The following is a 16,519-nucleotide window of genomic DNA, read 5'->3' as shown; positions in this document are numbered from 1 at the left end:
AGTCAGTATTAGTGACCCCAGGCCATGCAAGGTTTGTATTGCTGCAAGTGGCTATGTCAGCAGAAAGCTGAATTCCCTCCAGATGTTCTAATGGAGTAAAATGTCAGTGTTTTTTATTACTTGAGCCATAGCTTTATTTATTACATCAAATATGGCAGAACATTGAAGAAAGATCATTGTAAGCACTTACACAGATTTATTCTTGGATTATAAAATTGTTTCTCGCTGTGGTCAAAAGAATTGTAGTCCTTCAGCAGACGATAAGAGAATGCTTAATGGGGCTGCTAGCTGAATGAAACCTAATTTATTTTTTTCCAAATGAGGAATCTTACAGCCCAATACTACAGGGGAAGTTACTGTTCTTTGGGATTTGTTCTATGGCAACCCAGATCTAATGAAGTTCAGGACTATCTACAGATGTCCAGTTTCTAGCATAAAAATCAAATACAAATTTTGTCCTGTGCATGTAACAGATTCATGCCAGAGTTAGGCAAACTGCTAATGTGAAATCTAACCTCGGACTCAGTGGTTCCTGTTAGGCACAGACGTTTCTTGCGGGTGGTGTGGAGCAGCATGGCCCGCAGGAAAGCATTGGAGGATGCCACTTTGCTCAAAATGGTGTCCGCTGCAGCGTGAACGTGCACGCGCCATACATGCGAGGTCTTGATGTGTGGGGCAAAATGGCGTCCTCCGCACACTAGGGATTTCTGTGACCGCAGCTGCTGATGTGACACCATTTGGGAGTCGTGACCCACTATTTGGGAACCACTGACATACTGTGTCAAATACAGTTACAGCTTTATGTAGGGTAGCTGATCCCTTCCCTTATACTTCCTGTAGAGTAGGCAGGGAAATAGTGCACTTATGATTTACAGATCTCCCATTAGGAAATCTGTTAGAAATCCAGTTTAAATCTCTTCTGGCATTAAACTGATAGGCACAAAAAAAAAAATCCATCCTTGAAATAGATCGAGCCCTGCAGCAACTGCCTTGCAGCTATCAGGGACCCTGCGGGGCACCTCCCAGAATTAAAGAATTTCCATGAATTGTTTCTTATATTCTGTTCTAATCTGGGAGGACACTGGGAAGAGAGAGTTGATTGTCTTCAAATCCCATGTCCACCCACTCTGAAGAACTGTAGCGGATGGTTCTGAGCCTGATTCTCTACTGCCTTACAGCTATGAGATAAGTGGGCCGTGTGGAGACACATCAGAGATGGATTTTGCTGTCCTGGTCTTTGAAGTGCTCACTCTTCTCCTTCTGCTTGTTCAACAGTTTTTTATGCCTCAGTTTTGGAGACAAAATTGTTGTAGTGGACCCTCTACTCCATGGGGGTAGAGCACTGCTAAATCAGTAGTTTCTTCCAGGGCCTCTCATTATTTGTATTGTGGTAGTGTCTAAAGACCTCGGCCCTCTTTTGCTAGGCGCTGTATATGTGCAAAAAAGACAGTCCCTGCCCAACGAGCTTACAGTCTAAGTAAAAGATGAGACAATATGGGGTTGATCCCGGTTAGCTCTTCTTTCTTGATTTGTACAATAAGACGGAGACTGAGGATGAAGTATTGTTTGACACTTGAATAAAGGATTTCTTTTGCAGCTTTGGCTGATAACAGGAATTTTGTCCTTATCATGGTTTAACTGCAAGATTCAGATTCATAGCTTCCCCTGCCTTACTGCCTCCAGAATTTCTCATTAAGTCTCAGTCTTCTAAGTCTTACTATGTAACTAGATTCCTCCTGCAAATCTATGTTTAAGTGTAAGCCCCTTTTTTCTAACAGAACCTCAGTCAGCCTTGCACACGTGTTGCATTGGCTGCTTGGAAACCTTAGTAGAGAGCATCATCGTTGTTTTCAGAAGTTCTCTGCTAATATTTTCAGACTACAGGTAGTTCCATGTCTTTTCCCCTCTCTCTTCTGCCTCCAGTTTCTCAGTTTTATTCTCCAGTTCTTCCACATGTCTGTTCCACTTGGCTATCTCAAAGACCTTACACTCAATTTGATGGCATATATCTGTATGTATGTAATGCAATAACTTTTGAACGGCACATTTGATCAATTCCAAAATTTCATAGACTATTCTAGACATCAGTGGCCAGAATCTTATTGAGCTGGGGGGAGGAGGGGGGAGAGAGCAGGGAATCAGAGGACAAAACGGAGGTATATGGGCGGGATGACGACTCACGGAGCCCCAGACATCTGATTAGCACAGCCACAGCCTCAAGCACCTCTTCAATTGTCTACAGGCCAAACAACTGGCTGATGATACCAATTAATGCTGTCCAACGTAACAATACTCGATCTCATGTCTGCTTATCCTCCCAAAAGAGTTTAACTTGTGGACACCCTACCAGGTAAATAATGGTGGGGAAGATAAGGAGGAATGTGAGGGCATGGGGGAGGAGGGAGAAGGGGATGTACACATACCCCCTGGCATGGGGGAGGAGGGAATAGGGAGCAAACAGAACCCCTGGTATGGGGGCAGAATGGGGATCCTTGGTATAGGGCAAGGGAGAAATGGGGGTCATATAATCCCTGGTGTGTGTGTGGGGAAATTACGGTGTCTGGTTTGGGGAAAGGGGGGAAAGTAAGGGATGGGGTGCACACAGAGCCCCTGCCATGGGGGAGATTGGGGGGCCCTGAAATGGGGGCTGGGGATAATGGGGGTGCATGCAGAGTCCTTGGCTTTGGAGGGGGAGACTGAGGGACCCTGGAGTGGGGGCAGGGAAGAAGAGGGCACACAGAGCCCCTGGTAGTAAGGTGGGAATGCAGGGGTGAGAATGGCTGTACACAGAGCCCCTGGCATGGGCAGGAGAGGTGGAATGGAGGACATGGGGTGAAGTAGAAATGGTGGGGCTGCACAGAGCTGCTGACAGGGACAGATTGAGGGGAGTTGCAGGGATGATGGGAGAATGGTACACAAGGAGCTTGTGGGGGAGAATGGATGGATGTGAGAAGCCCCTGGTGTGTGCAGCGAGCTCGGTTTATCCCGGTATGAAGCATGCAACCCCGTAAAGAAACATAACTTGAATTAAGTCTACCCACTTAGGCCGGCATTGAATTTGGCTCAAAGACTCTAACTCTCCATTGCAGAGACTGTTTTTTCTTTGCAGTTTGTCAATTTTATCTTGCAGGAAGTCTGGCAACTTGTAAAGCTTTGCTGGGCACAGGACTCTGCAGGCTTCTTACTTCAAGTGAACGCAGTGCTGATGAAAGGTGCTCGCTTGTCAGCAGGGGCGGCTGGAAAACAATAGTTCCATTTCGCAAAATATTCTGAGGTTTTTTAATTTTGTTTTTGTTCCACACTGGAACAAAAACAAGAGTCGAGAACTTCCAAAATGTGGAGAGAGGGGGAGAGAGGGAGAGAGAGAGAGAGAGAGAGAGACTCTCTATCCCAGTGGTTAGGGCCGTCTGCCTGATGTGGAGCAGAGACTTAAACTGAGGCCTCCCACTGTGGTGTAGCAGAGGCAGAACATGCCAGAACAGAGTTCCGGTTCCGCTACACCGTTCTGCCCCACCCCCTGCAGCCTGGGGAGGGGTGAGAGGGCCATGCTGGTGCGGGGACACTGCAGGTTGGGACCACGCTGCCCACAGTCCAGGTGACTGCCCTAACCACTGGGCTAGGGAGTGTCTCTCTTTCTCTCTATCTTGGTTTTGACAGAAATTCTATTTTGGATGTGAGAAACCTTCCAGTCTAAAGGTTTGTTGGAACGGATACATTTCCATGAAGTTTTGGTTTTGACGAATTGGTGTTTTTCAGTTGAAACATTTTGTCAAAAAATTCCTCATCTGCTCTAGTTTTTAGCCCTAGGCTGAAGTCCTTTTTATCCACAGGACAGGTACAGCACAGGCAGAAACAATGTAAGCTTTCCACAGGGTTCCACCAATATGCCACAGCCCTGCAGCAGAGGGCAGGAACATAGCCAACTTCATTTTTTTGGATGGGGGTTTGGAGAGAGACTTCGTCTCTTAGCAGCCCCCATGTTCCCCCGCAATTGTGTCTGTGTTCTGAATCTTTTACTGCAGATAGCTCCTCATGGGGTCTCGTCTTGCAGGGAAGTAAGTAGTTATCTGCTCCTTCAACTGGAAATCTGTATGCACAATGTACTGGTTGTTTGTTCTTCAAAGTCCAACCCCCTCTGCTAGGCATCTGCCTGTAGAGGTGTAAGGCAGCTGTCATGCCATGGGTCCGTACAAGATATCCCAGTGAGAAAAGCAACTACCACTTTGGTTGCCACAAGAAGAAACTGGGCCACCCCATGTTTAGTGCACTAGTATAAGTTAGACCAGTGGTTCTCAACCTTCCCAGACTATTGTACCCCTTTCAGGAGTCTGATTTGTCTTGCGTACCCCAAGTTTCACCTCACTTAAAAACTCTCTGGCCACCCAGCTCTGAGGCAGCGCCAGACCATGTCACCCTTACTTCTGCACTGCTGCTGGCGGTGGCGCTGCCTTCAGAGCCGGGCAGCTGGAGAGCGGAGGCTGCTGGCTGGGGCATTCATGTTGTTTGCGGTGCAGGAGGACTATTCTTTAAATTTCAGTCCTGTCCTGCCCCACCCTGCCTTACCCACTCCCACTCCTGCATTGTTTGTTTGAATTTTTATCCCACTGCTGCTATTATGGCAGTGGGTTCTGCAGGATCCCAGTCCTACTGCAGGGCTCTAGAGCCTCTTGTAAAACTGAGCAAATAAGATGACTTGACATACCTCCTGGAAGACCTCTGAATACCCACACGGTACACATACCCCTGGTTGAGAACCACTGAGTTAGATGATAGGATGGACTGACATTCTGTTCAATAGAGGGCAGTAGTATTCATACATATTCACCTTTTATGTGAGTATGTCCTCAGTCTGTAGACATGTCTAAAGGGATAATTTAGTTTCACATTCAAACTCACATAGATTTTGGTTGCAGTTGGTGAGAAGTTGAGGTCTTAGCCCCCTCTTCCCTCCAAAATATAGATGTCTTCTTTGGATGAGAATATGAACCACAATTTTCTCTTGAGCATGTTTAAATTATTTTGATAAAGGGTCCGTTCAATAGAAATTTGAGGGATTACAGTGCAATAATGTAGAGTAATATCTACTGTTAAATAGAAAACTTTTGAACATTTTGCGGAATCAGTATTTTACTGCACTTAACTGACTTAAGAGGAACTGAAAAAGTGAAAAGGCCTTAAAAAAATGAACACTAACAAAGTTTATAATAAGAATATGCTGGTGTATGTCATGGTTAGAATTGTTTTGACAGATTGGTCTAAATTCTGCTCTCCCATGCAGCTAAATGGGATTCCGGGGGTACAGAGAGGGCAAAATTTTGTGCATTAAGTATAAATTCAGCCCGTTTTGAGCTTTGGGGATTTTTAAGTCTGTTTTATCTATCAAGATTGTGATTTGTCAGATGAACAAATGTTCTTAGAAAACAAAATGAAAAACTGCCATTTAAAAATAATCAATATTTGTAATACTGCCACCTCAAGGTGTATGTTGTTTTTTCATGAGAATGTTAATGATAAAACAAAAAATTCTTTAGGTGAGTGAACCTATATTAGATGTTCTTATTATGATACTTTTTATGTAAATGGTAGTGAATTCTTACATATTAATTGTATTAAATTCACTTCTGATCTTTGGAAAACAACAATTTCTAGGTGGTTTTCAGCTAGGAGCAGGGTGAGTTGATCTAAATCAAAGTAACTGAAATCACTGATTTGAATCGTGATTTAAATCAGCAAGTAGAAAGTCTTGATTTAAATAATTGATTTTAATTGAGTTTTGCATTTGTACTTTAGTTTTTCCTGAAGAAAGGTTGATTGTCATTGGTTAAAAGCTATTAAAACATGTTGATTTGCAACTAAATATTGCCTTTACACTAAATTTGGTGCATCTTTTTGCTAACCAGCAATATATATAAGCAGTGATGGAACTTAATTTACGTTTATTCAGCTTCTTAATTTTTACATTTTTACTATGTTAGAAAATGGTGAATGATACATTTCTTATTTACTTGATGACTAATTTTTTACTTGCAATTTATATCAAATTCTGTTTGGATGGAAATTCAAATTCAATTGAAATGCACAAAAAAGCATTTACTTTTTTTTTTTTATTATTATTATTAAATAAATCAGCCTTAAATGTGCTGGATGCATAAGAAGAAAAAAGTTAATCAAAAATGTTATCAAAACATTTTTTGCATTTAAAAATAACTGATTTATTAAACAAAGGCAATATTATCTGTAGTTAGTGAATTGAACTGATTTTTTCTGATCACTATGTCCTTCAAGATTTTAGAACTAGTGGATCTCATCTTCTCACATTTAGTTTTTATTCATAGATTGAAAGAGGAAAACAGGCTCTCCTGCTTCTTCGACTCCCAGTTGGTTTCTTAATTTTGAATGGACTAATCATTGAATTGAACTAGCTGAATAAACTGAAATAAGAAAATATTCTGTCTGCATATGCAGAAGAGGCTGCTGCTGTCAAAAGCTGGTTTAGCACTTCAGCAAACTCTGGTTCCAGGTGCTTAGCCAGTGACTTCCACCAGTCCGCTGCCATGATTTTCTTTAAAACTTGGCAGCAAACATGTATTGCTTAATGTTATTTTATATTTAATTTAAATAATTTCATAGATGATAGTAAGTTTAGGCCTTGATATGTGTTGTCAATTTCAAATTTAATCATAAATAGGTGTATTTTGAAAAATAAATCTGTATTTAATTAAATTAAAAAATCAATATTTTAAAATTATTTTAACTCATAGATTTTTATCTACTATGGCTAGAAACAGCGATAGGCATAAGTAGGCAAATGACCGTAGCTGCTGCTGCTTTTTTTTTTTTTTTTTTTTTTTTTAAAGTCAAGTCCTTTGTAAGTCTGCACATGAGAGCTGTAAACAGGAGAGTTTGAGTGGAAGTTCTGTTGGAGGAGAAGGTATGTGTATTTGGTTTTGTATTTGTAGTATTTGTATGTGTAGAGGCTTGTCGGGGCTTTGTGCTGGGAGAGAAGCTGAGCCCTGATTAGGGGGTGGGGCTTCTCTGAGGAGGGGTCCAAAAAGGTAGCAGCCAGTCAGGCAGCAGGACAGACAGCTGCAGTGGCATAGGAGCCAGCAAACAGAGCTGTAAACAGGGGAGTTTGGAAGGGGAGTTTGTGTTGTGGTACTTGTTTGGGATTTGGTTTTGCTGTGGGGGGTGGAGTTTTGGTGTGGTTTGTGTTTCCCAGATTAACAGGATTTAGGTGGGAAGGCTATGACAGATACAGAGGCAGCAGTGGGAGTGACCCATGTAGCGGAAGACACAATGAAGATGACTGGATGTGGAAGCTGTGGTATGTACATGATCCTGGAGGGGGTATCTGGTAAGAGTTTTGTCTGCATGAAATGCCATCTGATAGAGCTCATGGAGGAAAAGATCCGAGGTTTGGAGATGCAGGTGGAAAGTCTGGTTGAGTTTAGAAGGGGGTTCGAGCAGCTTATGGAGCAAAGACATGAGACAGGTAGGTTTGTAGAGTTGGAAATAAGAAGGGGCTCAGCAGGTAGTTCCTGAAAGTGGAAGGGCAAGGAAGAAGAGAAGAGCAGCTAGTCCTACAGGAAAAGGGGAAGAGTCAATGGAGACTACACCAAATATGAGCCCCAGGAGGATACAGGATGGGTTGAAGAGGATTACAAGGGAGAATAGGAATGGAAAGAACTTGCAGCCAGAGGGAACAGGGGATAGACTGGAGAATAGCACAGTCACCAGGAAAAGGCAGGTCTATGTGATCAGGGACTCCTTACTGAGAAGAATAGGCAGGCCTGTAACCAGAGCTGATCCAGAGAATAGAGGGTGTGCCGTCTTCCAGGTACTAAGATACGGGATGTAGACCTGAGGTTGAAAAGGATCCTAAAGGGAGCAGGTAAGAATCCCCTAATTATCCTTCATATGGGAACAAATGATACGGCTAGATTCTCGCTGGAAAGTATTACAGGAGACTATGCCAGGCTGGGAAAGACGCTTAAGGAAATCGAGGCTCAGGTAATCTTTAGTGGGATTCTGCCTGTTCCTAGAGAGGGGCAACAAAGGTATGACAAGATTATGACTATCAGCAGATGGCTTCAGCAGTGGTGCTATAAGGAGGGCTTTGGGATGTATGGCCACTGGGAGGCATTCATGGACGGAGGACAGTTCTCTCGGGATGGACTTCATCTGAGTAGGGAAGGAAATAGACTTCTAGGATGGAGGCTGGCACAACTGTTTGAGAGCTTTAAACTAGGAATTTGGGGGAGATGGCTGGGAGATGTCCAAGTAATTTCCACGCCGGATTTTAGCATTGAGTGGGAAGAAAACAAAGTAAGAAAGGATACAGCTGTGGGTAGGAGAATGGACATAAGGAGGAAGGGCAGTGTGGATACCAGTCTAATAGGTCATACTGGCTGTAGAATGGCCGTGCCTAATCGGGTACAGAATGTGAGCGAGGCCAAACAGCAAAAATTAAGATGTTTGTACACCAATGCGAGGAGCCTAGGTAACAAAATGGAGGAACTAGAGCTACTGGTGCAGGAAGTGAAACCAGATATTATAGGGATAACGGAAACATGGTATTGAAGGGTATGTGCTGTTTAGGAAAGACAGAAATAAAGGCAAAGGTGGTGGAGTAGCATTGTATATCAATGATGAGGTAGAATGTAAAGAAATAAGAAGCGATGGAATGGATAAGACAGAGTCCGTCTGGGCAAAAATCACATTGGGGAAGAAAAGTATTAGAGCCTCCCCTGGGACAGTGCTTGGGGTGTGCTATAGACCGCCAGGATCTAATTTGGATATGGATAGAGCCCTTTTTAATGTTTTTAATAAAGTAAATACTAATGGAAACTGCGTGATCATGGGAGACTTTAACTTCCCAGATATAGACTGGAGGACGAGTGCTAGTAATAATAATAGGGCTCAGATTTTCCTAGATGCGATAGCTGATGGATTCCTTCATCAAGTAGTTGCTGAACCGACTAGAGGGGATGCCATTTTAGATTTGGTTTTGGTGAGTAGTGAGGACCTCATAGAAGAAATGGTTGTAGGGGACAATCTTGGTTCAAGTGATCATGAGCTATTTCAGTTCAAACTGAATGGAAGGACAAACAAAAATAAATCTGCAACTAGAGTTTTTGATTTCAAAAGGGCTGACTTTCAAAAATTAAGGAAATTAGTTAGGGAAGTGGATTGGATTGAAGAATGTATGGATCTAAAGGTAGAGGAGGCCTGGGATTACTTTAAATCAAAGCTGCAGACGCTATCGGAAGTGTGCATCCCAAGAAAGGGGAAAAAATTCATAGGCAGGAGTTATGGACTAAGCTGGATGAGCAAGCATCTCAGACAGGTGATTAAGAAAAAGCAGAAAGCATAGAGGGAGTGGAAGATGGGAGGGATCAGCAAGGAAAGCTACCTTATTGAGGTCAGAACATGTAGGGATAAAGTGAGACAGGCTAAAAGTGAAGTAGAGTTGGACCTTGCAAAGGGAATTAAAACCAATAGTAAAAGGTTCTATAGCCATATAAATAAGAAGAAAACAAAGAAAGAAGAAGTGGGACCGCTAAACACTGAGAATGCAGTGCAGGTTAAGGATAATCTAGGCATAGCCCAATATCTAAACAAATACTTTGCATCAGTCTTTAATAAGGCTAAAGAGGATCTTAGGGATAATGGTAGCATGACAAATGGGAATGAGGCTATGGAGGCAGATATTACCATATCTGAGGTAGAAGCGAAACTCGAACAGCTTAATGGGGCTAAACTGGGGGGCCCAGATAATCTTCATCCAAGAATATTAAAGGAATTGGCACATGAAATTGCAAGCCCATTGGCAAGAATTTTTAATGAATCTGTAAACTTAGGAGTTGTACCATATGATTGGAGAATTGCTAACATAGTTCCTATTTTTAAGAAAGGGGGGAAAAGGTGATCCAGGTAACTACAGGCCTGTTAGTTTGACATCTGTAGTATGCAAGGTCTTGGATAAAATTTTGAAGGAGAAAGTAGTTAAGGACATTGAGGTCAATGGTAAATGGGACAAAATACAACATGGTTTTACAAAAGGTAGATCGTGCCAAACCAACCTGATCATCTCCTTTGAGAAAGTAACAGATTTTTTAGAGAAAGGAAATGCAGTGGATCTAATTTACCTAGATTTCAGTAAGGCGTTTGATACCGTGCCACATGAGGAATTATTAGTTAAATTGGAAAAGATGAGGATCAATATGAACATCGAAAGGTGGATAAAGAATTGGTTGAAGGGCAGACTACAACGGGTCCTACTGAAAGGTGAACTTTCAGGCTGGAGGGAGGTTACCAGTGGAGTTCCTCAGGGATCATTTTTGGGACCAATCTTATTTAATCTTTTTATTACTGACCTCGGCACAAAAAGTGGGAGTGTGCTAATAAAGTTTGCGGATGATACAAAGCTGGGAGGTATTGCCAATTTAGAGAAGGACCGGGATATCATACAGGAGGATCTGGATGACCTTGTAAACTGGAGTAATAGTAATAGGATGAAATTTAATTGTGAGAAGTGTAAGGTTATGCATTTAGGGATTAATAACAAGAATTTTAGTTATAAGCTGGGGACGCATCAATTAGAAGTAATGGAGGAGGAGAAGGACCTTGGAGTATTGGTTGGTCATAGGATGACTATGAGCCGCCAATGTGAAATGGCTGTACAAAAAGCTAATGCGGTCTTGGGATGCATCAGGAGAGGTATTTCCAGTAGGGATAAGGAGGTTTTAGTACCGTTATACAAGGCACTGGTGAGACCTCACCTGGAATACTGTGTGCAGTTCTGGTCTCCCATGTTTAAGAAGGATGAATTCAAACTGGAACAGGTACAGAGAAGGGCTACTAGGATGATCCGAGGAATGAAAAACCTGTCTTATGAAAGGAGACTCAAGGAGCTTGGCTTGTTTAGCCTAACTAAAAGAAGGTTGAGGGAAGATATGATTGCTCTCTATAAATATATCAGAGGGATAAATACCGGTGAGGGAGAGGAATTATTTAAGCTCAGTACCAATGTGGACACAAGAACAAATGGATATAAACTGGCCACCAGGAAGTTTAGACTTGAAATTAGATGAAGGTTTCTAACCATCAGAGGAGTGAAGTTTTGGAATAGCCTTCCAAGGGAAGCAGTGGGGGCAAAAAACCTATCTTGCTTTACGATTAAACTCGATAAGTTTATGGAGGATGATGGGATAACATGATTTTGGTAATTGATCTTTAAATATTCATGGTAAATAGGCCTAAAGGCCTGTGATGGGATGTTAGATGGGGGTGGGATCTGAGTTACCCAGGAAAGAATTTTCTGTAGTATCTGGCTGGTGAATCTTGCCCATATGCTCAGGGTTTAGCTGATGGCCATATTTGGGATCAGGAAGGAATTTTCCTCCAGGGCAGATTGGAAGAGACCCTGGAGCTTTTTCACCTTCCTCTGTAGCATGGGGCACAGGTCACTTGCTGGAGGATTCTCTGTTCCTTGAAGTCTTTAAACCACAATTTGAGGACTTCAATAGCTCAGACATAGGTGAGGTTTTTCGCAGGAGTGGGTGGGTGAGATTCTGTGGCCTGCATTGTGCAGGAAGTCAGACTAGATGATCATAATGGTCCCTTCTGACCTTAGTACCTATGAAAAACCACAGTGAGTACAAGCTACTTGATGTTAATATTGTAATGTGACAATTATATATGTAGTTCATAGGTGATTTGTCAGGTGTGACAATCATAGGGACAAGCTATAAAATTCCTCTACTTTTTTATATATTTTTCATATTATGCGCGTCCTACATTCTTTCCTTTGGCTAGTGGTAAAGAGGTAAATTGATTTTAGTTCGGCCCTATTGGAGGCAGATCCTCAGATTATGTATATGAGAAGTCCCAATGAATGCAATCACATGAATAAGAGTATGCATATGAGTACTTGCAAGCTCAGGGCCTCGGTTTTTACAGCCTTTAACAGTTTAGGCCCTGATTAACATTTCCAAAAGCACTTGTGTGCCTAAAACCCTGTGAAAGCTAATGGGATTTAGGCACCCCAGTCACTGAGAGCCTTTTGAAAACCTGTCTGTATTTGAGATCTCTTTCTGGTTATTCACTACACTCTGAGACCTCTCCACCTCTTAGGGATCCCACTGTTGCATTTCAGGTTGGCCGGTGGCAGTGCTCTTACTAGTGATGGGGTGTTGTGGTGTGGAACTTGCTCACTTCTGACATTTGTCTCTCTATGCTTTTAAAAATTATCTCAAGATATTTATTTCAAAGAGGTTTTTATTATCCTCATGTTGGTTCTGTGCTCATTACTTTCTCCTTCTGTCTGTACTGGGCTCATCTAAAGTGCTTTTTACCTGCTTGATTTTTAAATGATGTATGTATTTGAATTGTTCTTCATATTTTGTATGAAGCACTCTGAGCACCTGGGGGTTGCTCAATAAAATGTATTATTCTGTCTTTCAGATATCACTGCTGATTGGATTCATCTGTGTGAAGAATTCAGCGTGGACAAATTACAGTGCATCCGTCTACTTTGAAACTGTCACCATGTGTGACTTGATTATGATTCTTGTTTTTTATTTTGTCTACCTTTTCAGAGCATACAGAATGCTCACCTGTATTAGTTGGCCACTTGCGGTAAGTGACATTGGTGGGATTGCTACCCTGCACCTCTCATGCACTAACCTCTTTAGTTGCTCTATCTGATTATTTGTGGAGCCACTGCTTTTTTCTCTGTTTCCCTCTCTTCTTGTCCTTCATGAATCCTTTGACCAGTCACTTCATCTTTCATACTGCCTGCTGAACTGGAGCATGCAGGCACTCTCCCACATTCTTTGAGCCTGATTCTACTCTGCCTTACACCAGTATAAACTGAGTTACTTTGATGCAGATAAAAGAAAATGAGAGATCTTCATGTCCAGTGCTCTTCTTAAGTTAGCATTGAGCAGATAGGCCCTGAGTCAAGAAACATTTTAAAGTTAAGGATGAGTGTAAGTTAACACATGCATAATTGCTGTCCTGTATACAGATGCTGTGGAGCCCATCTCATGGGATAAGGAAACTTTACTTCCTTGAGGGCAGAGTAATGGACAAGCTATAGATGGCCCATTTTAAGACATGCTGGAAAAAAAAAAATCTCTGTGTGTGTGAGTGAGAGAGTTTGTGTGTGTGTGTTTGTTTTTTTACTGTGCATTTGTTTCCGATTTTAAAACTTCTTCTAAACTATGTTGTATTTTTGGAGCTGATCTCCAGTTCTTCCTTGTTCCTTGGCAAGATTTATTTCAGCAACTTTTATAGTTACTGTCCTGTTACTTGTGCTTCCAACTGCTGAGTTACATTGCTTTTTCCACTATTGATCTCAACCACTGATGACATTCACAGAAGACAGGGTGAGGGGACAAGTGCACCATAGTCATCATCATAATAATACACTTCTATACCAGTCTTCATCCACAGACCTCTGCAAAGGTGGATGAGCCTCATTATCTCTATTATAGAGGAAGAAGAGCTGAGGTCCAGACTGGTTATGTGACTTGCCCCAGATCTCTCACACACTAGTATCAGAGCTGAACCCAGATCTGACCATTTTGCCACATGGATTGCATGCCAGTTACAAACTTTTCTGTTTGCGCACCTTACTCTGAAAAGTGGTAGCATCTCCTCTGCAGAGCTGTCTGACAATTGTGGTGTAGTTTCAGGAAAATCTTTCAACTTTTTGCATCAAAACTTGAAATTTTGATGAAAAATTCCATCACCCATTATGGGTTGTGACAGCGTCTGACCAGCTCTACTGATATGCCTGCAGCTATGGGAGAAGGAAAGCTTAACATCAGAAATACAGCTATTCCATGGGATTATTTCCTATGCCATCATTCCCTTTCACTAGTTTTCTTCTATTTTCCTCTTTGCTTTATTTCCCTCTAACCATTCTCTTTTTCCTTCAAAATCCTCCATACTACTGATGTGTTATGTTACACTCTTTTCCTCCCCCAAAGTAATGTACTCTTGGGTGTTGGTGCAGATTCATTATTATTTGTTGTTGTTTTATCAGGAATTGCTGTGTTTATGAAATGTAGCATAACAAATGAATGGGTCACCAGTCTGTAGCAATCATGAGCCACATCCAAAACCTCAGGTCTGCAGATCCTCATGTTTACAAGATGTTTGAAATTTGAATTTTCCAGATGGACACAACCTTAATAACTGATCAAATCTTGGATCCATATGACTGCATATTATAAGATAGCCAAAATTCAGATTTGAATTTTGTAGCTGGGGCTCATGTTGAACTCTGATTATAACCTGATATTTTGTACTTGGTTAATGCAAACAGGAAAAAGCTGTAAGCTTGTATTACACATAGTGGCTGACACTGAATAGCTGATGAAATTGAAATCAGTGGCAATTTTTTCACTGACTTCAGTGGAGCCAGGATTTCACCCATTATCTAGTGGAGTCTACAGTCAATGTTATACGTCACTTTGGTTTTCAAACTCCACAAATTGCAGATAAATGCAAACAAAACACAAAGCTAAATACCACAGTTGTGATTATTTGGTGACTACATATAATAACATAACACTTATGTGAAAACAGTCCTATTAGGAATTCTTAGATCTATTGTTAAATATAGGCAAGGCTTCTGGGAGATTGTTGGGTATCCATTGAAATGCTAAGTTAAATGTATATCTGCTGTTACCCCACATGAGAATTTGGCCCTTTGAGTCTGTATAATAAGAATTACAAAGGGATCTTGCATTCTTATAATGTTAATTTCTGGAGAAAATCTAGACAAGTCTTCAAGTTTCTTTCAAAGTATTTAGCCTGTTTCTACTTTGATATAACTTTTATTAGGGTATGTCTTCACTACCTGCCGGATCAGCGGGCAGCGATCCCTGAGCACTCTCCCGTTTACTCCTGTACTCCAGCTGCGCGAGAGGTGCAGGTGGAGTTGACGGGGGAGCGGCAGCAGTCGACTTACCGCGGTGAAGGCACCACAGTGAGTCGATCTAAGTACGTCGTCTTCAGCTACGTTATTCACGTAGCTGAAGTTGCGTAACTTAGATCGATCCCCCCACTAGTGTAGACCAGGGCTAAATCTTCGTAGATGTGGCAATTGCATCTTTCCTCTCATGTTCATTACATTGGACAGTTACAGGCCTGATTCTTCACTGCTGATCCGATTGTGAAAAATTGGTGCAAAATACCATCAGATCAGAATGGTAGCATTTTCCATCCACTTTGCACAGGTGTTAGCAATTGGAGAAGATACAGAGTAATGGGGATTTGGGGAAATTATGTTACAACTGCATGACTAGGAACTAGTTACACTACCTCATCGTTGAATTAGAATTCATGTACTCCACCATATTCCAAAGAGTCTACCATGCTGTACCAAGTCAAATATAGCCCTCAACTTTCCATCCCACCACACCCCATCCCAGTGTCTGACCGTTCCTAGGATTTCCTGTAGGATGTTCCTGTCTCATCTCTTGGTTTCCCATGGCAGAGGGTCATGTCCTCCTCTTATATCCTTGTGGAATTAACACACTGTACAAACTGCAGTGAGTCAGCAGAACTTACTTAGCAGCTTTACACAGGGCTCTAACTCTCACTAGCAGGTCAATCAACAGATGAGTCCCGCATCCTTGTGTGAGATCCTAGATCTTGCCATTCTGTTACAACATGCTGTCATTATGCCTAATGACATATTAATCTGTCTCAGAATGAATTAAAAGGGGGAAGGTCCTGCCAGGAAATTAAAGAAGGCGTTAGACTGTTTTTAATGCAAACTGTATACATAATTCACTGGATTGATGTCAGATTAAGGAATGTGCACATACTCCTTTCTTACTGTAGATCAGCATTAATTTTACATCTTCCCCCCTTTTTATTAAAGAATATATTTACAATTGCAATCGCTCCCCCCCCCTCCAAAAAAAGTGCACCTCCCAACTATTCAGGCCTCTTCTGATTTTGCCTAAAGATAAATGTTAGAGGTGTGGCTTGTATGAGAGACCAGTTCAACCTAAATGCTCAAAAGTGACTAGTGACTTTGGGTGACGCAATTTGTGAGTGACCAATTTGAGACACCTTAAAGGAGCCTGATTCTTTTGAAAGTGCTGAGAATTCCTTTTCTGAAAACCAGCTGCGTCAGTCACCAGTTGAGTACCCAGAACTGACTGGTAAAAGTTTTGACTGGTAAAAAATAAAAAGAATTTTGAAAGTGTAGGCTGAAGTTCATGTTTAATTTCTCTGTCTCTCAGTATTGATTACAGAAAGACCTGAACCTAAATTCTGGATCTGTATAGCCCCCAAACTTCATGGGGATTTAAAATCCAGATCGACATCCAAATCTTGCAAGAGGCCCAATGTTTTTACAATGAACCAAACCAAACTCCTGGATTGAAACCCTTCATACATGGGAAGTGCTTAAAATCCTGATCCAAATATTGTCACTTTTGCTTATCTCTCATTATAACCAGTGTCCTCTCAAGATATCATGTTCTATTGCACA

The 16,519-nt window shown here is 41.7% G+C and overlaps 1 protein-coding gene across 1 annotated transcript in view; it reads left to right on the top strand.

The window, feature by feature from the left end:
- The window catches only part of CMTM7 (CKLF like MARVEL transmembrane domain containing 7), a 48,986-nt gene that overhangs the window by 22,955 nt on the left and 9,512 nt on the right, over window positions 1-16,519 (top strand). The window contains exon 2 of the mRNA XM_073333361.2: window positions 12,466-12,639. Coding sequence (XP_073189462.1) covers window positions 12,466-12,639 — 174 coding nt within the window. The remainder of the gene's footprint in view (window positions 1-12,465; window positions 12,640-16,519) is intronic.

Source organism: Lepidochelys kempii, chromosome 2 (genome assembly GCF_965140285.1).
Source record: "Lepidochelys kempii isolate rLepKem1 chromosome 2, rLepKem1.hap1, whole genome shotgun sequence".
NCBI lineage: Eukaryota > Metazoa > Chordata > Testudines > Cheloniidae > Lepidochelys > Lepidochelys kempii.
The sequence above is the reverse complement of the archived record's forward strand: the minus strand, read 5'-3'. Positions and strand labels throughout refer to the sequence as shown.